This window comes from Microcaecilia unicolor, chromosome 9 (genome assembly GCF_901765095.1).
Source record: "Microcaecilia unicolor chromosome 9, aMicUni1.1, whole genome shotgun sequence".
In the NCBI taxonomy this organism is placed as follows: Eukaryota; Metazoa; Chordata; class Amphibia; order Gymnophiona; family Siphonopidae; genus Microcaecilia; species Microcaecilia unicolor.
Window position 1 is genome coordinate 50,657,402 of NC_044039.1, and position 24,161 is coordinate 50,681,562.

The following is a 24,161-nucleotide window of genomic DNA, read 5'->3' on the forward strand; positions in this document are numbered from 1 at the left end:
CCCTATAGCGTGATAACAGCACAGTAAAAGAGCTAACCAATGCTCAAAGTTTTATGCAGGGTGAAATCACACTATGAAACCGAAAGTAGGGGCCCTGACCTGGCATTTGTACACAAGGATTTTGCGATAAACAGGCTCTTGTGTGCATGTCCAACTCCAGACAAAACCAGAAATGCAGACACACATCAGTACTGTCTTCTGTGCTTTAATTATGAACCTTTTAAAAATTATTTGCATTTTAAGGCTGATATTTAAGTGCAGATAAACAGGTGCCAGTGTGAGTTTTTACTTTTGGTTCTGCTTGGGCTCACACACATTTGTTTCTCACTATCGGCACTTAAAACATACATAGACTTTTTATTCCGTTATAAAAGAGAACAAAATCTGCACCTTAATGTGCCAAATTGACAAGAAATCTCCTGAAAATCTTCATTGCCACCCCTGAACTGGCAATTAGTTTTCAGTGCTAAGGTCAGCATTTGCTTCTGTGCTGCTGTCTGAGCATTGAATGCATTTAAATATAATTTGTGGCCATGTTTGACATGCACATGATTACTCGCACTAGAGTCCTCTGAACCTTCTGTGCACATTAACTTGTGCGCTAGTGTGGCGCTAACTGCCTTTAATGCCAGTGTTAGCTTTTGAGCATCAGCCCCTGAGTCTTTTCTTTCAAGCCTTGATTTCTGAACAGGAAATTGTAGAGCTCCGGGTGTCCATCTGTGACTGCGGTAGAAGTTAGGATGAAAGCAGTACAACCCTTTTCATCTGGCCTTCCTGTGTATTTAGGATTTGAATCCCCTACTGGTCTCTCAGCAGCACCAGCAGCCCCACCTTGGCAAGGAAGAAGCATTGCGAGCTCCAAGCTTCGGATGTTGGAATTCTCTGCATTTCTGGAACAGCAACAAGATCCAGACACAGTAAGATCCAGAGCTCGGTACCAGTCTTTAGGTATCTATGGTCCCTGTTTGTGTTTATCTAGATGTAACTTGAGGAATGGGAAATGAAACACAAATCATATAAACAGTGCATAGATGAGATGACAGCCTAGGAGGAGCAATTATGTACATTAGGAAATGGGAAGCCTGATGGGGTACATCGGGTGTGTACAGGAAAGATAAGCTCCATTGAAACAAAAAGAGAACCATACAATAGAATTGAAAATGTAGATGAGCAGCTTTAGGAATATGTGAAGCGTGTGCAGTTTAGAAAGGGTGCCCCCTAACTGCAGCATCAGGGAAAGCAGGATAATGCCATGGCTTTGAAGGGACACTGCTGCCTGCAATGCCCCAGGTGGGGGAGGGACTTTACTCCTACAGTGGAGGGCACCATTCTTCATGTTTGCACAGGGCACCATCTAGTTTGTAGATGAGTTTTTAAACTCACTCATGTTAGCAGTGAAACATACATGCTTTGGTTGGGGCATGGCTGGAGTCATATAAGACAATAAAGTGCATTGACACATATACCACACCAATGAAGCAATTAACTATAGACACATAGTTAAATTTTTATAGTTACATTCTGTGGTAACATTAATGCTGCAGGCCATTCCCATTTTGGATGCCCCTTCCCATTCCAGCTTGCCACATCTACATCAAATGCCATATTAGCGAGTCTCGCTCTTGCTACATACAACTTCCACTTATCTCTGAAGTGCTGGGCCATGTACTATGTTACCTAAAGCAACCTCATAGCTTTAAGTCCTTAATAAAATTCTGAATTAGATACATTTATACAGAATTTAAGGAACAATTAAACATTGTCATTGTGTTCCAGTCTTATCCTGAGGGACAGTATCTTCTATAGCTGTGGGGATATCCATGAATGCAGTATATATATTTAAAGCCTACAGGATAAAGCAAAAGTTGCAAACAATCATAATAGAGTGGAACATTGTGTGTAGCCTATTTGTTTATTGAGATTTCCATCATACTGTCCTCAAGCAGCAAACCTGAAAGGATAACATTGTGATTCCAATACCTGTATCAGAGATCAAACTCAAAAACAATATACAACCACAACCCACAAAAACCAAAAGTGCAATTGTTGTTATAGAATCTGTGCTTAGTGTGCCTAGCACCCAACTTTAGACGACCCTTTAAGAATTACCTTCTGCACATATAAGCCATATTCCAGGCACTTATATATATAAATTCAGCCAATTAAGCAACTGAAGCCATGAAATGTAAATTTTTACTTTCCGTAGCATCCCTCCAGACCAGCCCAGAGAAGACTGATGGGTTGCCAATGTCTACCAGCAGATGAAGACTGAGAATTCAGATTCTTGAGTGAGCCAATAAGAGCCTTGTACTGTCCCTGCTAGAATCAGTATTCTCAGTCTCCAGCAGGTGGTGAATGTGGTGAGCTTTTGAATATCAGGATTCATTTTTTTCTTATTTTTTTTTTGCTTTGTGCCTTTAGGGCGGGGGATATCTATATCTATATACATATATAGGTAGTTAGATATATGTAGATAGATATAGATAAAAGTACACAAGTGTTGCTATACAGGGGCAGACTGAAGATCTATCAAGCCCAGCATCCTGTTTCCAACATTGGCCAATCCAGATTAAAAGAACCTGGCAAGATCCCAAAACTGTACAATGGATTTTGTGCTGCTTATCCTAGAAATAAGCAGTGGAATTTCCCCAAGTCCATCTAAATAATTACTTATTGACTTTTTTTTTTTTTACAAAGCTATCCAAACCTTTTTTAAACCCTGCCAAGCTAACTGCTTTTACCACATTCTCTGGCAACGAATTCCAGAGTTCAATCACACGTTAAGTGAAGAAATAGTTTCTCCGATTTGTTTTAAATTTACTACTTTGTAGCTTCATTGCATGCCCCCTAGTCCTAACATTTTTGAAAAGAGTAAACAAGTTACTCACGTCTACCCATTCCACTCCACTCATTATTTTATAGACCTCTATCATATCTCACCTCAGCCTTCCTTTCTCCATGCAGAAGAAACCTAGCCACTTTAGCCTTTCCCCATAGGGAAGTTGTCCCATCCCCGTTATCACTTTCGCCACCCTTCTCTGTACCTTTTCTTATTCCACTATATCTTTTAGCAGAATTGCACACAATATTTGAGGTGAGGTCGCAGCATAGAGCAATACAAAGACATTATAACATTCTCATTTTTGTTTTCAATTCCTTTCCTAATAATACCTAACATTCAATTTGTTTTCTTAGCCTCTGCCACACACTGATCAGAGGAACCTTGCATCATGTAACTAAAATTCAGGTTACTTTTTCCCACATGCATCTCTTTGCACTTGCTCACATTAAACGTCATCTGCCATTTGGATGCCCAGTCTCATAAGGTCCTCTTGTAATTTTTCACAATCCTCTTGTGATTTAACAACTTTGAATAACTTTGTCATCAGCAAATATAATTACCTCACTAGTTACTCCCATCTCTAGATCATTTATAAATATGTTAATAAGCAGCGGTCCCAGCACAGAGCCCTGGGGAACCCCACTATCTACACTTCTCCTTTGAGTATACTAACCATTTAACCCTATTCTCTGTATTCTGTCAACCAGTTTTTAATTCACAGTAGAACACTGCCTTCTATCCCATGACTCTCCAGTGTTCTCAGGTGTCTTTCATGAGGTACTTTGTCAAATGCCTTTTGAAAATCCAGATACACAATCCTGCTTATAATCGAACGAGAAAAACGCCCAAGTTCCGACCTAAATTGGGAGATGGACGTTTATCTCACAAAAACGAATAACGCGGTATAATCGAAAGCCGAACTTGGACGTTTTCATCTGCACTCCATCGTGGAAGCGTACAAAGTTGACGGGGGCGTGTCGGAGGCGTGGTGAAGGCGGGACTGGGGCATGGTTATCACCCGAACAGAGATGGGCGACTTTCGCCGATAATGGAAAAAAAAGTATGCGTTTGTAGCTAGAATTTAGGGCACTTTTCCTGGACCCTGTTTTTTCACGAATAAGGCCCCAAAAAGTGCCCTAAATGACCAGATTACCCCCAGAGGGAATCGGGGATGACCTCCCCTGACTCCCCCAGTGGTCACTAACCCCCTCCCACCACAAAAAATGATGTTTCACAAATTTTTATTTTCACCCTCAAATGTCATACCCACCTCCCTGGCAGCAGTATGCAGGTCCCTGGAGCAGTTGTTAGGGGGTGCAGTGGACTTCAGGCAGGTGGACCCAGGCCCATCTCCCCCTACCTGTTACAATTGTGCTGCTTAATGCTTAGTCATCCAACCCCCCAAACCCACTGTACCCACATATAGGTGCCCCCCCTTCACCCCTTAGGGCTATAGTAATGGTGTAGACTTGTGGGCAGTGGGTTTTGAGGGGGATTTGGGGGGCTCAACACACAAGGGAAGGGTGCTATGCACCTGGGAGCTCTTTTACCTTTTTTTCGTTTTTGTAAAAGTGTCCCCTAGGGTGCCCGGTTGGTGTCCTGGCATGTGAGGGGGACCAGTGCACTACGAATCCTGGCCCCTCCCACGAACAAATGCCTTGGATTTATTCGTTTTTGAGCTGGGCGCTTTCATTTTCCATTATCGCTGAAAAACAAAAACGCCCAGCTCACAAATTGTCGAATAAAACATGGTCGTCTATTTTTTTCGAAAATACGGTTTGGTCCGCCCCTTCACGGACCCGTTCTCGGAGATAAACGCCCATGGAGATAGACGTTTTCGTTCGATTATGCCCCTCAATATCAACCAGCTCACCTTTAACCACATGTTTGTTCACCCCTTCAAAGAAATGTAGTAGATTGGTGAGGCAAGATTTCCCTTCACTAACTACATGTTGGTGTTGTCTCATTAAACCATGCTTTTGAATATGCTCTGTAATTTTGTTCTTTAGAATAGTCTATTCCATTTTGCCTGGTACCAACATCAGGCTCACCGGTCTATAATTTCCTGGATCACTTCTGGAACCTTTTTTAAACAAGGAGTTACATTGGCCAATCATCCAGTACCATGCTTGGTTTTAAAGATAAATTACATACTATTAACAATAGTTCTCAAGCTCAGGTTTCACTTCTATCAGTACTCTGGGATGAATACCATCCAGTCCAGGCGATTTGCTACTCTTTAATTTGTCAAATTGAGCAATTACATTTTCCAGGTTTATAGAGATTTCATTCAGTTTCTCTGACTCATCAGCTTTGAATAGCATTTCTGGCACCAGTATCTCCCAAATCTTCCTCAGTGAAGACTGAAGCAAAGAATTAATTTAATCTGTCATCTATGGCTTTGTCTTCCCTGAGTGTTCCTTTCACCCTTCAATTATCTAGCGGTCCAAATAATTCTTTTGCTGGCTTCTTGCTTTTAATATACCTAAAAACGTTTTTACTATGTGTTTTTGCCTCCAACGCAGTCTTTTTTCAAAGTCCCTCTTTGCCTTCTTTATTCTTAACCTTTCTCTTTTTCTGCATCTGTGCTCCATTGAGGTTTTTGTTTAGCTGACTGGGGCTGAGGCCTGTGGGGGTTCTTATTTACCTCGGGGGTGCTACACCCGGGTGGCCGAGTCCCTTCCCCCAGTTTTTCCTCTGGATTCCTATGGGGCCTGGGTTGGTTTGACTTGTTGCTGTGCCTCAATCCCTTTGTGGGAAGGAAGTCTCGAGTGCTGTGGGGGGCAGTCACACACACACACACACAAGGAAAAGAGAGGCTTTAATTTTTTTACAAAGATCAAATTTCTCTTTAGCACTTAACAGTGCAAAAAATATTTACAGGTTTTTTTCTTTCTGCTATTTTGAATGACTGCAGAACTACATTGCCCACCTTCTGCTTTCATCATATCACCGTCCCTTCTTTTCAGCTCTCAGGCTTCAACATTTTCTTCCTTTCACTCAACCATCTCCATTTTGTCTGAGTGCATCTCATCTTCTTCACTGTTGTCATGCCTCTCCTACTGTTCTCCGTATTCTTTTCCTTCTGCACTCTGCCGGGGATATCACTCCCAATCCTGTCCTCGAAATCAGCTCTCACCCTTGTCATACAGATCACACCACAATGTCGCCAATCTAATTTCAGTTCCTCTCCTCTCCCCTTCTTCTCTGCCTTTCTCATGTGCCCTATGGAATGCCCGCTCTGTCTCCAGCAAGTTTTCCTACATCTACAACCTATTTATCTCTCGTACTCTCCATCTGCTTGCACTAAGTGAGACTGCTTTGCCCTGAAGACTGTGCTTCAGCTGCTGCCCTGTGTCATGGAGGTTACCTTTTCTCTCATACACCTCGCTAGGTTGGCCGTGGAGGTGGTGTCGGACTACTACTCTCACTCTCTTGTAGATTTCTTCTTCCACCTCAGTCTCACTGCTTTCTCCCTTCAAAGTTCACTCCATCTGTCTATTCACTCCTCCACTTTTCCGAGTAGCAGCTATTTATTGACACCTGATAAGTCCCCTTTCTTCCTTTCTCACTGATTTTGACTCCTGGTTTTTCTTCTCTTCTTGAATCCTCAAATCCTTCCTTCATTCTTGGGGATTTTAACATTCATGCTAATGATCCTCCTGAGTCTTACGCCTCTCAGTTTCTTGCTTTAACATCCTCCGTCAATCTTTACCTGTGCTCCACTACTCCTACTCACCAGAATGACCACTGTCTTGATCTTGTCTTCTTTTCAAACTGCTCATTCTCCAGTTTCTGCACCTCAATTCTTCTCCTCTCTGACCATCATCTGATAACCTTCACACTTAAACACTTTGCCCCCAATAGTCCCGTCCAATCTCCACCTATACAATTAGGAATCTTTAGGCTACTGACTCTTGCATTCTCTCCACCAGTGTTTCATCCCTCTTCTCAACCTCTATGTTATCTAAGTCTGTCAATGAGGCTGTCTCTTCCAATAATACTATTTTCTCTTCTGTTCTGGATACCATCGTTCCTCCCATTCCTCATTCTGTAAGACATACCAAACCCCAGCCTTGGCTGACCTCTAGAATCCGCTACCTACATTTCTGTGCCAATCTGCTGAATGCCTGTGTCTGAAATCCTGTGCCCATGCTGACTTCATACATTTCAAATTCTTGCTGACCTCCTTCCATCTGCTCTTTCACTTACCAAACGAGACTACTAAATTTATTTGACAAACTCTCTTGACTCAAACCCTCGACATCTCTTTGCCACACTGAACTTAAAGTGCCTTCATCTCCAACTCCTCCTTCAGTTTCTCCCCAGACAATGGCTAAGTACTTACATGATAAAGTTCACAAGATTAACCTTGAGTTCTCAACCTAGTCACCTCCACCTCTCCTTCACTCCCTTCCTCCTTTTCTGAAATCACTGAAGAGGAAACTACACATTTTCTTTCCTCCTCCAAACTGACTGCTTGTTCCTCTGATCCTATTCCCACCCATCTACTCAGCACTATCTCTCCTTGTCATCCCTTCTATCTGTCATATCCCCAATCTTTCACTTTCCACTGCAACTGTTCCTGATGCCTTCAAACATGCCTTAGTTACAAACATGCCTTAGTTACACCACTCCTCAAAAAAAACTTAATTGGACCCTACTTGCCCTTCCAACTATTACCCATTTCCCTCCTTCCTTTCCTATCCAAGATACTTGAATGTGCTGTTCCACCGTCGTTATCTTGACTTTCTTTCATCTCAAGCAATTCTTGACATACTTCAGTCTGGCTTTTGCCCTCTACATTCAACTGAAACAGCCATTCCTAAAGTCTACAGTGACCTGTTCCTGGTCAGATCCAAGGTTTCTAATATAGCCGCATCTTCTTGATCTATTTGCTGCTGTTGATCACCACCTACTCCTTGATCTGCTGTCCTCACTTGGATTTCAGGCTTTGTTCTTTCTTGATTTTCTTCTTATCTTTCCCATCACACTTTTAGTGCATTCTCTGGTGGATCCTCCTCCACTTCTATCCCAGTGCCAGTTGTGTACCTCAAGGCTCTATCCTTGGGACCTCTTTTTTCCTCCATCTATACTTCTTCCCTTAATGTTCCTGATCTCCTCCCATGTTTTTCAATATCGCCTTTATGCTGATGGACTCCCCAGATCTCTATCTCTACACCAGAAATTTCAGCATGAATCCAGGCTCAAGTATCAGTCTGCCCTGTCTGACGTTGCTGCCTGGATGTCTCACCGCCATCCTGAAACTAAAACATGGCCAAGACTGAGCTTCTTAAATCCACCTTTCCTCTTCCCCCATTCTCTATCTCTGTGGATAACACTCTCATCCTCCCAATCTCATCTTCTCGTAACCTGGGGGTCATCTTTGACTCCTCTCAGTCTTCCTTTGCACATATCCAACAGGCTGCTAAAACCTGTCGTTTCTTTCTCTATAACATCACCAAAATTTGCCCATTCCTTTCTGAGCATACTACCAAAACTCTTATCCACACTCTTATCACCTCTCGCTTAGACTACTGAAACTTGCCTCTCACAGGTCTCCCACTAACCATCTCTCTCCCATTCAATCTGGTCAAACCTCTGCTGCATGACTTTAATTCTGTCAGTGGTTGCTATGCTCATATTAGCTCCCTATCCATTTCCGCACACAATTCAAATTCCTATTATTGACTTACAAGTGCATTCACTCTGCAGCTCCTCAGTAGCTCTCTTACACTCCTCCCCAGGAACTCCGTTCATCAGGTAAATCTCTTATCTGTACCCCTTTCCTCCCTGCCAGCTTCCAGACTCCATTCCTTTTATTCTTGCTGCACCATATGCCTGGAATAACTTCCTGAATCAAATGTCAAGCTCCATCTCTGGAATCTTCAAATCTAGGCTAAAAGCCCACCTTTTGAGGCCGCTTTTAATTCCTACTTATATTCACTTGTTCATTACCCAGTCTGTTTTATAATTCCCACCTTACATAATTCCTTTATTCCTTATTTGTCCTATTTGTCTGTCTTCATTAGATTTGTAAGTTCTGTCAAGCAGGAACTCTCTCTTACTGTGCAGTGTACAGCACTGCCCTGCAGTTCAGGGCTGTCATCTGTTGGGGCTTGGTGGCCATGGCATGCTTCAGGTGGACTGAGGAAAGTGATGGATAGGTCAGCTGATAATTTTTTTCCCTAGTGGACTGGGAGATCGCTAAAATTGAGATGGGTTCAGCCTTTCTGATGGATGTGCTTTATGATTTACTCAAGGCGTTGGCCAAGACTGTGGTTCTGGGAGTGGCAGCCAGGGGGGTTCTCTTTGGCTTTGTGGTTGGTCGGCAGATGCAGGCATCCAGTTCAAGCTGAGAACGTTTCCTTTTTTTTTTAATTCCTTATTTTTTGGTGAGGAGCTAGACAAATTACTTAAGAGTATCGGGTGAATCAAAAGTGCCAAAGTGGTTTTTCAGGTGGTAGGGCCATTTTTGTGATTTCCAGCATTTTCGATCTGGGAGAGTAGCTGTCTGTCTGAGATCTCAGTTTTTTTCAGCATTCTCAGTCCTTTTGTAGAGGCAGGGATGTTGTTTCTACAGCCCAGTCACAGGGATATGTTTCACAATGAAGGGTTAGGGCCCATCCTCTGATAGCTGTAGGAGCTCGGTTGAGAGATTTCTATGGAGTTGTTCCCAGATTACCTCGGACCAATAGGTCCTCAATGTAGTTCACAACTGCTGTGCCTTAGAGTTTGATCATCCTCTGCGGGATGCCTTTCTACTGTCTCCATGTCGGTCAAGTATGAAAGCGAGGGCAGTCAGGGAAACCCTTGAAAGGCTTATTCAGCATTGAGCTGTGTGCCCAGTCCATGCAGCAGAACTAGAGGCAGGTCATTATTCCATTTATTTTGTAGTGCCCTTCCTTCTTGGGATCTTAATTTGGTCCTCTCAGTTCTGGTATGATCACCCTTTGAACGCTGTCGTTTGTTCCTTGCAACGATCTTACGCTGAAATCTGAGTTCGTGGTTGCGATTGCTTGGTAGCATTTGTCTGAGTTGCAGGCCCTGTCGTGCGAGCACCCTTTCTGGAGTTTTCCAAGGAAAAGTCATTTTAAGTTTGGTTCCCTCATTCCTTCCCAAGATGCCCCAGGTACAAATAAGTACCTGTATATGTAAGCTACATTGAACCTGCCCATGAGTGGGAAAGCACGGGGTACAAATATACTGAAAAAAAAATTATATTCTGAGAGTTGGTGCTGTTTGTTCATTACACAGTTCTTGTTCACACGGGCTCTACTCTGCAGGGAGCTGCTTGTTTCATTGTCTGTTTATTGATATGCAAAAAAAAAAAAAGGCCAGCACATTCTTTGGATACATGGGTGTCGTAATGGCGCCGGACGTTAGCACAGAGGGCTTATTTCTTTTATCTACCTTGCTTTGGAAAGATTATATTGATTCTGGCAGGGATGGTATAGGGCTCTTATTGGCTTAATCAAGAATCAGAATGCTTATTCTCCACCTGCTGTTAGGTTTGGACAACCCATCAGTGTTCTGTGGACTAGTCCGGAGGGACTAAAGGAAAGCAAATTAGTAGATAAGGCCTAATTTCTCCTTTTAAGGGCTAAAGAATAGTGCCGGAGGCTAAGTACAATTACTTCCTGAATCACTTGTTCTAAGTCCCAGCTAAAATGAGCACTTTGCAGACGTTTGTGTGCCTTGGAGAAGATGCAAAAATCAACAGGGACATTTTTGGAACTACTATAGAATCTCAATTATATGATTTAATTGGAACTGACAGGTTGTTGGATAACCGAAAAGTCAGATAATATGGTGACTCACTGCATCTCTCCACCTGCTCACCAGTCAGCAGTATCTCTGCCCACCCACCTGAACAGCAGCTGCCTCCCTGCTCTCAGACCCCCTTCACAAGTTCTCCCTAGCCACCCAACCAAGGTAGCCTCCCCCGGGGTGTATCTTTACAAGCCCTGGTGTCCAGCGGTGATTTTGGGGCAGAAGCGATGCCCACTCAATCCTGCCCGTCCAGGCTCCATTTTCAAAATGGCTGCCATAAATATATGTAAAACTACTGAAGTGAAATTATGAAAGAAGTCCTTATAACCAAATAAAATATTTGCTATGCTTATATTTAAAAAAGTAAATTTCATCAAGTAGCTATATCCTAGAAAAGAAAACAATCATACAGTTAAGCAGCACATCCTGTATACTGGAGTAAACTTTGAAAGTTCAGTGCTGTGTTAGTAGATTAAAATTATCAAAAGGGATACGTTACATTGACATTCTTAAATATATCTACAATTAATAGGTGACAGAAAACATGATCTTTAATTGCGTTTTGGCATTCTATCTCCATGTCCTGGTTAGATTTTGGTACACTTCTGACTTTCATCACCAGGCCCTGAAAAATAGGCTTTAAAGGGAAAGGGACTTGATATACCACCTTTCTGTGGTTTTTGCAACTATATTCAAAATGGTTACATAGTATATATAGGTACTTATTTGTACATGGGGCAATAGAGATTAAGTGAGAATCAAATCTAGTTTCCCTTTCAAAGTCTGCTGCACTAACCACTAGGCTTCTACTCCACTCCAAAAACCAGGCCAGGACTAGTTTGGTTTGATGATTTGTGGTTGTATTGACAGCAGTGATGTAAGTACAGCAACCAGATTGCTCTGAATCTATGCAATGCAGAAAGGATATAGTTTAATTTAGCCCTTATATCTTGCTTTTCAGCTTTGGAAATTATCATATTGCTTGATACAAGTTAGCTGAAACAATTTTTTCAAAGCTGCATTTTAAGTGTGAAAGCAATAGGCAGAAATTATGTCTCTGTAATGAATAGGACGTTAATCTCGTACCAAGTGATGGGAAAAAGAACCTAGAGCTGACGTGTGCTAATGTTTTCTGATTGCAGTATAACAAGCATCTGTTTGTCCACATTGGGCAGTCGAACCCAAGCTACTCTGACCCCTACCTCGAAGCTGTTGATATTAAGCAGATCTATGACAAATTTCCGGAAAAGAAGGGGGGCTTGAAAGAACTCTATGAAAAAGGGCCAGTTACTGCTTTCTTCCTTGTCAAATTCTGGGTAAGAGGAGCCTTCATCTTTTGAACAGTTGTACTGATTTTCTCACAGTGACATCACAAAGGATGCATGTTCACAGGGCAATTCTACGTGGCTGTTTCATCTCATTTTGAATTCCTTTGGGACTTTATCTACAATATCACAATGAAACTTACATATGGTTGTAAAGTTATTTAGACATCTCTATTAATTTTATTGTTAACTGCTTTGCTGTTGGTTTATGAAAGGCAGTATAGTAAGCATTCCAACTAAGAATTAAAATATTTAGAGTGAATAAACTAGAATATTTGTAGCTGCTAACAGAATCAGTAGGCGGAAAGATTTAGGCAGAGTAAAGTAAGAGGATGATGCCAGATAGGGACAAATTGGCCCACTCAGCTTGTCGACTTGTTTTCCTCTTTGCTTCTTTATCACTTTGTGTAGCTAAGCAAATAAATTACCAGGTTCAAACCAATGCCAGTTCCCCTGCTATGTTTTCTAGCCACTCCTTCAACCCTCATGCTACCACTGCCCTCTGTATTTACACTAAGCATGTTTAAATTCCATTACTTCACTGGTCTCTGCCACCCTCATTGATAGTTATGGCAGGAATGATCTTTTTGGTTCTTATAAGTCCCAAACTTCATCAATACCTAGGCCATTCTTGACTTACTGCCAAGCTTTCTAATAATCCAAATTGCCACTAAGATTAATGAACCTGTTGTATGCAACCTCCAGCACCCCATGGTCATTATGATGAGTTACCCCTGTTTTCTTGGAAGCTTTGATGCAGCCATACTACCAATGTCAGAGTTGTAGATGAGGTTGAGTAGGACCCAAAGTAAAAATCTCCAAAGGTGAACTCCTCTGCTGGTTCTAGGTCTCTGAGGTTTGTGTGCTGCTGTGGAAGGCGTGTTTAACATGGATGAAGTTTCTTCTGGAAGTTTCTTGATGAAACTGAGTGGTGAAGGGGGAGGGGGTCTTCCCTAGAAGAAGTTGCAGTCTTCCCTGGAAACAACTACCATGAATATCTCCATTTCCTGCGAGTGCAACAATAAGCAGGGGAACACCTCAGCCCTGAAGAAGTGTCCAGAAGTTTACAGGGAACAGTGGCACCTCTTGGACTATTTTGCAACCAATTCTAAAGAGACCAGAAACTATCTCCATGGAAACTATGGAAGAAGCTATAAGTAAGAAAGTGAGTGGCAAGGAGACCTCTTCAGGAATGTGACTGAGAAAATATCTAGAGGAGATGGTAATGGATCGTGCTGGGAAGACTGAGAGGTTGGGGAATCAGTGACCCTCCTTGCAAGCCGCTTTGATACAGGACAAAGTTATTTGTTATAGGTTGGAGCTTGTGCTCAGGCACAATCCTCCCGCACTTGTTTGACAGGTCCAGGCTATCAAAACCCCGGTCCTGTCAAACACAGGGGCTGGTCCATCCTAGTGCCCCTCTGAAAGCACCAACACTCCCCCCCACCCCAAGCCAACGAGGACACACGGTGCTGGAAGTCCGGTGGATCTCCTGCCCCTCTAACCCCCCCCACACAAAAAAATATACCTGGTAGCACAGGAGGGCTGCTGACACAACCCCCCCACCCTCCCTGGTGGTCTAGTGATAAATCCTTCCCCCCCACCCCCGTACCTCTTGTTGGAGGAGGGAACAACACTCCCTCCTTTTCCAGCCAGCACCACAGGGAAGCCCTGCCCAGAATGCACCAGGCAGAGTGCCACCACTTTGTAGGTGGCACTGGCTAGAAGAGGAGGGAGTGTTGCTCCCTCCTCCAATAAGAGGTATGGAGGGATTTACCATTAGACCACCAGGAAGGGGGTTGCGTTGGCAGGAAGGGGGGGGGTTGCATTGGCTGCCCACTTGGGCCACCAGGTATAGGTTTTGGGGTGTGGGGGGTTAGGGGGAGCTGGAGATCCATTGGACCTTCAGTTCCCCCTATGCCCTCGTGGTGGGGGTTTGTGGGTGCTTGGGGGGCACTAGGCTACCAGGGCCTTGCTTTGAGAGGTGGGTCCAGGGTCCTGTGGACCCCCAGGACACAGTGGCAGCCCGGCATGACAGTGACAGCCCGGACTGCTTGACTCTGATGTGGTAGGGACAAGAGCATTAACCCTATCGCCAGCTCTGAGCTGGCATAGGGTTAAGGCGCTATTCTGCCCCTATGATCAGAGCACTGTTCTCTGATCTTAGGGTGGAATACAAGCAGAGCTCATTTAAATCTAATTTAAATGAGCTCTGCGTTATGGCTTCACTCAGGCCTTTTAGCCCGATGATCATGGGGTGCAGGTAAATGCAGGTGCTAGTCCGGCGTTAGTAACCTCTAGCGCCGCATTTCCCTTTGATCATCGGGCCAAGAGTGAGGCATGTGAATCTTAGAGTCCTCAACTTCTCTCAGATCCCTTCTATTTTCACAGAGAGATGTTTAAAAATATCTGATGGAGATCCTAAAGATTTATGCCTACCCCCAGTGAAATGTTTTATCTTTGTTTTGAGAATAGGATTGGAACAGAGCAGTTAATAGACAGCCATTATTTGTCAGCTTTGCTGGAGAGATCCAGTAATAAAGAATCAGCTTGTGCTATCTCGTTGATGTCCTTTATCAGAAAGACACAATGGTGATGATATTCTTGTGATTAAAAAGTGCTAGGCCAGATATTCAAAGGGAGTTATACTTTTGATGATGACTTCTAAGGGGCAATTCTATAAGTGGGTGCCTCCATTTAGACGCCCCGATGGTGCACGATGAGTCTATTCTCTAACGACATCTGGATGCCTGGATTTGTTATAGAATACTAGTGTAGCCTGGCATTGATGTGCCTAAAATTTATACTCTTAACCTATGGAATGCAGAACACATAACTTAATAGTATTCTGTAATTTACGCATGTAAATGGGAGCCTTGCTCATTGCCTGCTCATGACCTGCCTACACATACGCCCTCCTTGCATTTATACACTATGGCTAGATTCTATATATGTCACCTGAAAAATCTATGCGGAAAAAATATGCCTAGGCATATTCTCTAAAGTACACCTAAATTTTATAGAATAGACTTAAATTTCCACGTGATATATAGAATACGCCGAGCGGCTTGCCTGGTGACCAAATTTGGTCGTGACAATTTAGGCCACACTTTACTTGGTGTAAATTCCGATGTTTGTAAGAATGTGCATGGATTTTAGAAATGTCCATGCTCCACCCATGGCCCTGCCCCCTTTCAGCTACGCACAGAATACACTCAGCGAGTTATGTGCATAATCTCAATGCCATTTAGTGCTGATAATTGCTTGTTAACATGCATTAACAGCGCTGATTAGCTAGTTAACCAGTTAAGTTTTGTGTATTGATATAGAATAAGTTTTGGTTTCTGTGCAGATTTTCAGGTCCTTTATAGAATCCAGGGGTATGCCAGTTACATACACCCTTACAGAATAGCCTTTAGGCTCCTGCTACACTTTTGGATGTAAGTGTACACTTGCCTGTGAAAGTGCTAGCATGGCATATAATCATTATAGAATGGCTCTTTAAGGGGCCTTTTACTAAGACATGTAGGCACTATGCGAGTATAACTCACATCAAATTAGAACTACCACCCAGTTACCACATGCCCTGGTAGCAATTCTAATTTTACGTGCGGCAGAAAATAATTTATTTTCTACCATGTGGTGCTAACGGGCTGTAATCAGCAGTGTACACAAGCTGACGATTACCACCTGGTTAACGCATGAGACCTTACCGCTAAGTCAATGGGTGGCAATAAGGTCTCAGGCCCAAAATGGACGTGGTCTGATTTTATTTTGCCGCACGTCCATTTTCAGCAAAAATTAAAAAGGCCTTTTTTGCAGGTGCGCAGACCATTTTTCAGCACACCTTAGTAAGAGGACCCTAAATGTTAGGTCCCTATTCATGAATTTCAGGTTCTACACAAATAGGAGGCAATTCTAAAAAGGGCACTGAAAATTAGGCACCAAAAATCTGAGCACTAAGCTAGTATTCTGAAACGCCAAATTTGCGTACCAAATCCATTATAGAATGCTAACATAATTTGACATTTAGGTGCACCTAGTATACCATGTCGGTAGCATGGTGCAAAAGTGCACAATTAAATGTGGTATCCTGCATGCACAGCTGACTTTATTCTATAAGTTGCGTACATTGCTTGGTGACATGCCATGGCCCCCTATGCCCCTTCCATGTAAACACCCCCCTACAGTTACATACTAAAATACTAGGACACCAAGTTATAGAATAGTGCCTACATGCACTTACACACATACCTGCCATTTCACCCCCATTTAGCTCGTAACTGCATTGTAACATGGAATTTACATACCAAATTGTGCCTAACTTTTGGCATACTATATACAGGGCTCTTCAGCTTGGAAAAGAGACAGATGAGGGGAGATACGATTGAGGTCTGTCAAATCCTGAATGGTGTAGAACGAGTAGAAGTAAATTGATTTTTTACTTGTTCCAAAAGTACAAAGACGGAGACACTCAAGGAAGTTACATGAAAATACTTTTGAAACCAATAGGAGGAAATATTTTTCACACAATAAATAATTGAGCTCTGGAACTCTTTGCCAGAGGATGTAGTAACAGCAGTTAGCATATCTGGGTTTGAAAAAGGTTTGGACAAGTTCCTGGAGGAAAAGTCCATAGTCTGCTTTGAAACAGATTGGGGAAGCTACTGCTTGCCCTGGGATTTGTAGCATGGAATGTTGCCACGATTTGGTTCCTGCCAAGTATTTGTGACCTGGCTTGGCCACTGTTGGAAACAGGATATGGGCTAGATGGACCATTGGTCTGACCCAGTATGGCTAGTCTTATATTCTTGGGGTGAAGCAAAAAAAAAATGGAACCCTTAGAGATTTTTGCGGTTTTCTGAGCAACTACTTGGAATTTCATTGTGAAATTTTACAGCTTATTTGTTGTCATCTCATTCCACTCAGCATATACATACTGTAGATAATATCTATAAACACAGCGAAGTTACAGACGTTTTAGTGTGACCACCCAGAGATTTTCGCACTTTCAAAAATATTTGCACTGTAAAACTACCATTATTTGAAAAAATAAAATAAAAAATGGGTTACCAGCTTACTGGTAATGATTTCACAGTGACATAGACTTTATCTGGGGAGCAATGTTGGAGGTCTATCACACAAACAATCACCGAACTCAAGGAAGCGCTGCAGATGATGGGATTGCCTGCCACAAGGACGATCAAGAAGGCTGTTAAGAACTTCCCAAAACGAGGCCTTTGTTAAAGCTTGGGGAGGATACTCCCCCCCCCGATATTCAGCGCTATTTATCCAGCCAGAATGGCTGCTGACGGTTAATTAGCCCTTAATGGCTATCTGCCAATATTCAGCTGGGGATAACTGGATATCCCCCGCAGAATATTCCCGGTTAGTGGATAGCCAGTTATATTGCACGATATAACCGGCTATCCGCTGTTTTTTAAAGCTAATTTAGTGGCCATATTTGGCCACGTGAAACTGTAGAATATCTTTGGCAGTTTCAAGATAACTGTCTAAGTCTGAATATTGACTTAGCCGGTTATCTTGAAACCGGTCAAAAATAAACTGGATATTCCATATCATCAAGCTGATCAATCCATAGACTGGTGGGTTGTGTCCATCTACCAGCAGGTGGAGATAGAGAGCAAACTTTGTGCTCCCTATGTGGTCATGTGCTGCCGGAAACTCCCCGTATGTTCTCTATCTCAGCAGGTGGTGGTCACACACAGCAGCAGCTCTGGCTAGGCCTCCAAGCCTAATTTTAGGTTTTGTTGAGTGCTGGGGTTGAGGGCTCTTTTGAGCAAGTGCAAACCTGGTGGTGCCAGGTCCCTCCTTTTCTCCCCCTCCGCTGGCTCCGTTTAAAAAAAAAAAAAATTTGAACGTCCTTAAAGGCGTTTATTTCGACGTTTATTTAAGCGTCTATTGCAGCTACTCACTGGGACACCAGGTCGTTACAACTCGGAGCGGACAGCAGGTAATTTTACCTTTTTATAGCGGGCGGGGGTTCCCCGATTTTCTCCTCGTGGCATATGGGTCGGAGGGCGAGGCGCAAAGGGTAGCTCCCCGGGTCGCTTGAGCGCTTCTAGAGGGGATGCGGGGGTCTTGAAGCCTGATTCGCCCTGGTTGGGTGACAGTTTCGTGACGATGAATGTCCGGTCCTTCCTCCGGCGTGGCGGTTTTTCCGCCATAAATGCCCATCCCCGCTCCTCGCCTCCGCCATCTTGGCCGGCCACGCGGCTCGGACGGCTTCTTCTTGGGCCGCCCTTGAGGTTGGAGACATTAATGCCATGAACGCCCTTAATTGGGCGACGGCACAGAAGCGGCTAAAGTTAAGAGCCGTTCTCCCGCGGCTCCTTCGCGGAGTTTCGCGCCGGACGCCATTTTGGATGCGCAGCATGTCTCTCCCCCGCTATTGCGAGCGCCGGTTGAGGGTGCGCCTAGGGCTGTTGCCCAGGCTGCGGAAGTGCACAGTCTGGGGGGTTTCCCCCGAGTTTGTTTGCTGCTGCATCAGGCCTTCCTCATGCACAACGCTGCCCCTGCTCCCTCGTCTGGTAAAGAGGTTGAGGTTCCCAGAGGTAAACGCCTCGGGTTGATTCCCAGGCCTTGGAGGAATTGTCTCCTCCGATGTAGATGAGGGCAGCGTGTCTGAGGTCTCCCAACGGTCCTTTGCGGATTCCTTGGAGGAGGCGGATCCCGCTCGGATGGAGCGGATGACCCCTCTGCGGCGCGGCTTTTCGCCCAGAGGATTGCCCAACCTGTTGTTACAGGCCATGGACACTTTGAAGATTTCCTCTCCGGAGGACGTCTCTCCCTCAGCCCTGTTGGCTCTGCCATTATGCTGGGGACGAAGCGCCCGCCTAGAACTTCCCGTGCATGATGCCATGCACACCTTAATTCGGCTCAATGGGATGTCCCAGAAGCGAGCCTTAAAGTGGCTAGGGCTATGTCCCGCCTCTATCCTTTGGCTGTGAGTGAACGTGAGGCCTATCTGTGGCCTACCGTGGATTCTTTAATCACTGCGGTGACTAAGAAAACGGCATTGCCGGTGGAAGGTGGCACGGCCCTAAAGGACGCCCAAGACAGAAGATTGGAGGCGGCCTTAAGGTCGTCCTTTGAGGCGGCTGCTTTAAGTTTGCAGGCCTCAGTTTGCGGCTCCTATGTGGCCAGGGCGTGCCTGACTATGGTGCAGCGGGCTTCCCCCTCGGATCTTTCTTGAGGGCTAATTGGCCGGCCTGGAATCGGGCTTAGCCTATTTGGCAGACTTGCTGTATGATGTCTTGAGGCCTCAGCTAAAGGCATGGCTCAGACAGTCTCTGCGCGGCGGTGGCTTTGGCTGAAACATTGGCTGCTGACCAGCCTCTAAATCCGCCTGGCTAGATTGCCTTTAAAGGCAAGCTGCTCTTTGGGGTCGAGCTGGACAAAATCGTGACCGATCTCGGCACGTCTAAGGGCAAGAAGTTACCAGAGGTCAGGGCTCGGGCTAGTGCTCGTCCGGTACTCCAGAGGACGGTTTCAGGAACCCCGTCGGTACCGCGGGCAGGTCGGGTTCTTCTGCCCCCTCTTCCTTTAAGAGGAATTTCTCCCCCAAGCAGCATTCCTTCGCAGAGGACCGCCGTCCCGGAGGTGCTCCCTCCGGTCCTCCCCAGGGTCGTACCCAATGACGGGGTCTTGGTCCACGCCAGTGCAGATGGAGGACGGCTGTCCTCGTTTCTGGGCGAGTGGACACAATAACTTCAGACGCTTGGGTGCTGGAAGTCATCAGAGACGGCTACAAGCTAGAGTTCTGCCGACCTTAAGAGACGGGTTTGTACTCTCTCCCTGCAAGTCCGGTCAAAGCGTGGCAGTGCAGCAGACTTTGGACAATCTGATCCGCCTGGGTGCGGTCGTTCCGGTGCCAGAAAGTCAGCTTGGCAAGGGGCGTTACTCCATTTACTTTGTGGTACCAAAGAAAGGAGGTTCTGTCCGGCCTATCCTCGACCTCAAAGGGGTCAATCGGGCCTTGAAAGTGCGGCACTTTCGCATGGAGACTCTCCGCTCTGTTATAGCGGCAGTGAAGGCAGGGGAGTACCTGGCATCCTTGGACATGCAGTCCTGGGCCGACACTTCCAGTTCAGAGCCCTCCCGTTCGGGTTGGCTACTCCGCGGACCTTTTCCAAAGTAATGGTGGTCATAGCGGCCTTCCTGCGAAAGGAAGGAGTACAAGTCCATCCTTATCTGGACGACTGGTTGATCCGAGCCCCCTCTTATGCAGAGTGCGGCAAAGCTGTGGACCGGGTAGTTGCTCTTTTGAGCTCCCGGGATGGATCATCAACTGGGAGAAGAGCCAGCTGCGCCCGACTCAGTCCCTGGAGTATCTGGAGTTCGATTCGACACCCAAGTGGGCAGAGGTTCCTGCCAGACAATCGGATTGTCAAACTTCAGGCTCAGGTGGACCAGTTCCTAGTAGCCTCTCCTCTTCGGGCTGGGACTATGTGCAGCTGTTGGGCTCTATGACGGCCACGATGGAAGTAGTGCCTGGGCCAGGGCTCATATGAGACCACTACAACATCCCTGCTGCAGCGCTGGACTCGATGTCGGAGGATTATGCTGTACGCCTTCCCTTGGATCCAGCAGTGTGCAAGGCGCTGAGCTGGTGGATGCAGACAGACAAGTTGTCTGCGGGAATGCCTCTGGTGACCCCAGAGTGGATTGTCGTCACGACGGACGCCTCGTTGTCGGGCTGGGGAGCCCACTGCTTGGGAAGGACAGCGCAGGGGCTCTGGTCTCTGCAGAAGCAAAGTGGTCTATCAACCTCCTGGAACTCAGAGCCATTCGGTTGGCGCTTTGGAGTTCATCCCGGTACTGGTGTTGAAGCCTGTATGGGTCCTATCGGACAATGCCACGGCTGTGGCCTATGTCAACCGCCAGGGAGGTACCAAGAGCGCCCCTCTAGCAAGGAGGCTATGAATCTTTGCCAGTGGGCAGAAGCGAATGGAGCAGCTTTCAGCGGCCACATTGCCGGAGTCATGAATGTCAAGGCGGACTTTCTCAGTCGCCATACCTTGGGCCCGGAGAGTGGCAGCTATCTGCTCAGGCGTTCTTGGACATCACGAAGCGCTGGGGCCAGCCGAGCCTAGATCTGATGGCGTCATCGGCCAATTGCCAAGTGCCGCGCTTTTCAGCAGAGGACGGGACCCTCGATCCTGGGAGTAGATGCTCTTCTCCAACAGTGGCCGACACAAGAGCTCCTCTATGTGTTCCCGCCCTGGCCCATGTTGGGCAGGGTGCTAGACCGGGTGGCAAAGCATCCCGGCAGGGTAGTCCTGGTGGGTCAGGATTGGCCCAGACGTCCCTGGTATGCGGACTTGATCAGGCTCTCAGTCGACGATCCTCTGCGGCTGCAAGTGGAGCAGGGCTGTTACATCAGGGTCCCGTGGTGATGGAGGATCCCTCCCTTTGGTCTACGGCCTGGCTATTGAGCGGCAGCGTCTGAGGAAGAAGGGCTCTCAGACAAGGTCATCGCCACTATGCTGAGAGCGAGGAAGCGCTTACTTCTACTGTTACGCCAGGGTTTGGCGTACCTTTGCAATGTGTGTGAAGCAGGCTCACTTTCTCCCTTCACTGCTCCAATTTCTTCAGTGTTGGCGTTCCTGCAAGAAGGTCTGGAGAAAGGCCTGTCGCTCAGTTCCCTTAAAGTCCAGGTAGCGGCTCTGGCTTGCTTCAGGGGCCGCCTGAAGGGTGCTTCCCTGGCTTCGCAGCCAGATGTGGTGCGCTTTCTCAAGGGAGTTAATCACCTGCGCCCTCCTCTGCACTCAGTGGTGCCTGCGTGGAATCTCAACCTGGTGCTAAGAGCATTGCAGAAGCCGCCGTTGAACCCTTGTCGAGGGCATCTCTGAAAGACCTGACGTTGAAAGCAGTCTTTTGGTGGCTATCACTTCAGCCAGAAGAGTGTCCGAGCTCCAGGCGCTCTCATGTCGAGAGCCTTTTCTGCAGTTCACTGAGGCAGGAGTGACTATTCGCACAGTGCCTTCCTTTCTGCCCAATATTGTTTCTCGCTTCCATGTGAATCAGCAGCTCTGTCTCCCTTCCTTTCGTAGGGAGGACTACCCAGAGGAGTACTCTGCTCTTAAATATCTGGATGTGAGACGAGCATCATCAGATACTTGGAAGTGACCAATGATTTCCGGAAATCGGATCATCTGTTTGTCCTGTTTGCAGGTCCTCGTAAGGGTCTGCAGGCTGCTAAGCCTACAGTGGCAAGATGGGTCAAGGAAGCCATTGCAGCGGCTTATGTGGCCGCGGGGAAGGTGCCGCCTATCCTGCTGAAGGCTCACTCCACAAGAGCTCAGGCGGCCTCGATGGCAGAGGCCGGTTCCGTCTCCTTGGAAGAGATATGCAAGGCGGCAACTTGGGCTTCGGCCCATACATTCTCCAAGCATTACCGCTTGACTGTGGCTGCTCGGGCGGAGGCCCGGTTTGGAGCTTCAGTGTTGCGGTCAGGGATTTCTATGTCCCGCCCTGGGTGAGTACTGCTTCGGTACATCCCACCAGTCTATGGATTGATCAGCTTGATGATATGGAAGGTAAAATTATGTATAATCATACCTGATAATTTTCTTTCCATTAATCATAGCTGATCAATCCATAGCCCCTCCCAGATATCTGTACTGTTTTTTTCTGGTTGCATTTCAGGTTCAAGTTTAGTCTTCAGTTACTTCAGAAAGACTTCGTGTTCAAGTTTTTTCACTTGGATTCTTCAAGAGTTAAGACGAGTTTGTGTTACAGTGAGCTGCTGCATTCCTCTCCCCTCCGTTTTACGGGGCTGGATTGAGACTTAAAATTCTGCCGGCACTCCCTCCCGCTTCGTGCGGCTGTAGGGCAGCTTTGTACCCCTCCCGCTTCGGCGGTGTTAGGGTCAGTCAGCTCCTCCCGCGGTTGCGGTTGCAGGATAAGCCAGATCCCCCGCATCGGCGGGTGTGGTGTCCCTCCCCGCTCCGCGGGGATGAGCTGGACGGATTCCCCTCCCCCACTTGTGTGGGGATGAGCTGGGTTAATTCCCCTCCCCGTTTCGGCGGTGGTGAGCTGGGCAGAGTGTCCCTTTGTGGGTGTAATTCTCTAAGTGCTGAGTCCTGCGGATGGAGCTTGATATCGACATACTGAGGAGTTTCCGGCAGCACATGACCACATATAGGGAGGCAAAAGTTTGCTCTCTATCTCCACCTGCTGGTAGATGGACACAACCCACCAGTCTATGGATTGATCAGCTATGATTAACGGAAAGAAAATTATCAGGTATGATTATACATAATTTACCTTCAATGTGGTCACCAGAAACGGCCAAGCATTTAATATCCGGGCTCAGCGCTGACCACGGGAGTTAACCAGTCTAATTCCAGTGCTCTGAAAATTGTCCTCTTTGAGCATTCACAGTGACTGTGAAATTCTGACACATTGTTAATTGTATCATTTGAATGACATTATTTTCCTGTGTTGTAGTTCAAACATTTTTTAACACGCCGAACCCTTGCGCTTTAAACTCCATTGGCTGCCTGTACAGGAGCGCATTGCCTTTAAGCTTTGCTCCCTAACACATAAAATCATCTATGGGGCTGCCCTGGATTACATGGTCCCCTTGATCAACCTTCCGCCTAGAAATGCCAACCCTGCTGCTTGGTCCTACTCCACCTCCATTCCCAAATTGTAAGGGTGTCAAGTACAAGAAGATCTCACCTCGTCCTTCCGCTACTGGAGTCCCAAACACTGGAACGCTCTACCGCACCACCTTAAAACTCAAGCGGACCATGCCCTCTTCAAGAAGTTGTTAAAGACCTACTTCTTTGCTAAGACTTACTCCCCACTTTACGCCGTTGATTGATGCACTCCCCTTGTCCCTTACCCTGCCTAGTTCACACTGTTAGATACTCCTCCCTTATTTGCTTCTTGTATACTTCCTAAGCTTTTAACTTTGTAATTTTTACTTAACTTTCTGTAAGCCACATTGCGCCTGCATGAGTGGGAAAATGTGGGATATAAGCAACCCATAAATAAATAAAAATCACTACGCAGTAACTCTAAAATGTCAGTAACATTAACATAGCTTAAGATAATTAAATATTGTTTAATAGTAATATGTAAGTATGATGACTAAATAAGTGCATAAAATTTCTCACTGAAATTCAAAGCGGTTGCTGAGAAAACAGCAAAAATCTCTAGGTGCTTACTGTTTTTTTGCTACGCCCTGA

General features: G+C 45.8%; 1 protein-coding gene across 4 annotated transcripts in view; it reads left to right on the forward strand.

The window, feature by feature from the left end:
* The window catches only part of TEAD4 (TEA domain transcription factor 4), a 346,867-nt gene that overhangs the window by 269,532 nt on the left and 53,174 nt on the right, over positions 1-24,161 (forward strand). For all 4 annotated transcript variants that reach the window (XM_030214440.1, XM_030214441.1, XM_030214439.1 and 1 more), the window contains 2 exons: positions 787-917; positions 11,758-11,931. In XM_030214440.1, the coding sequence (XP_030070300.1) occupies positions 787-917; positions 11,758-11,931 (305 nt within the window). The remainder of the gene's footprint in view (positions 1-786; positions 918-11,757; positions 11,932-24,161) is intronic.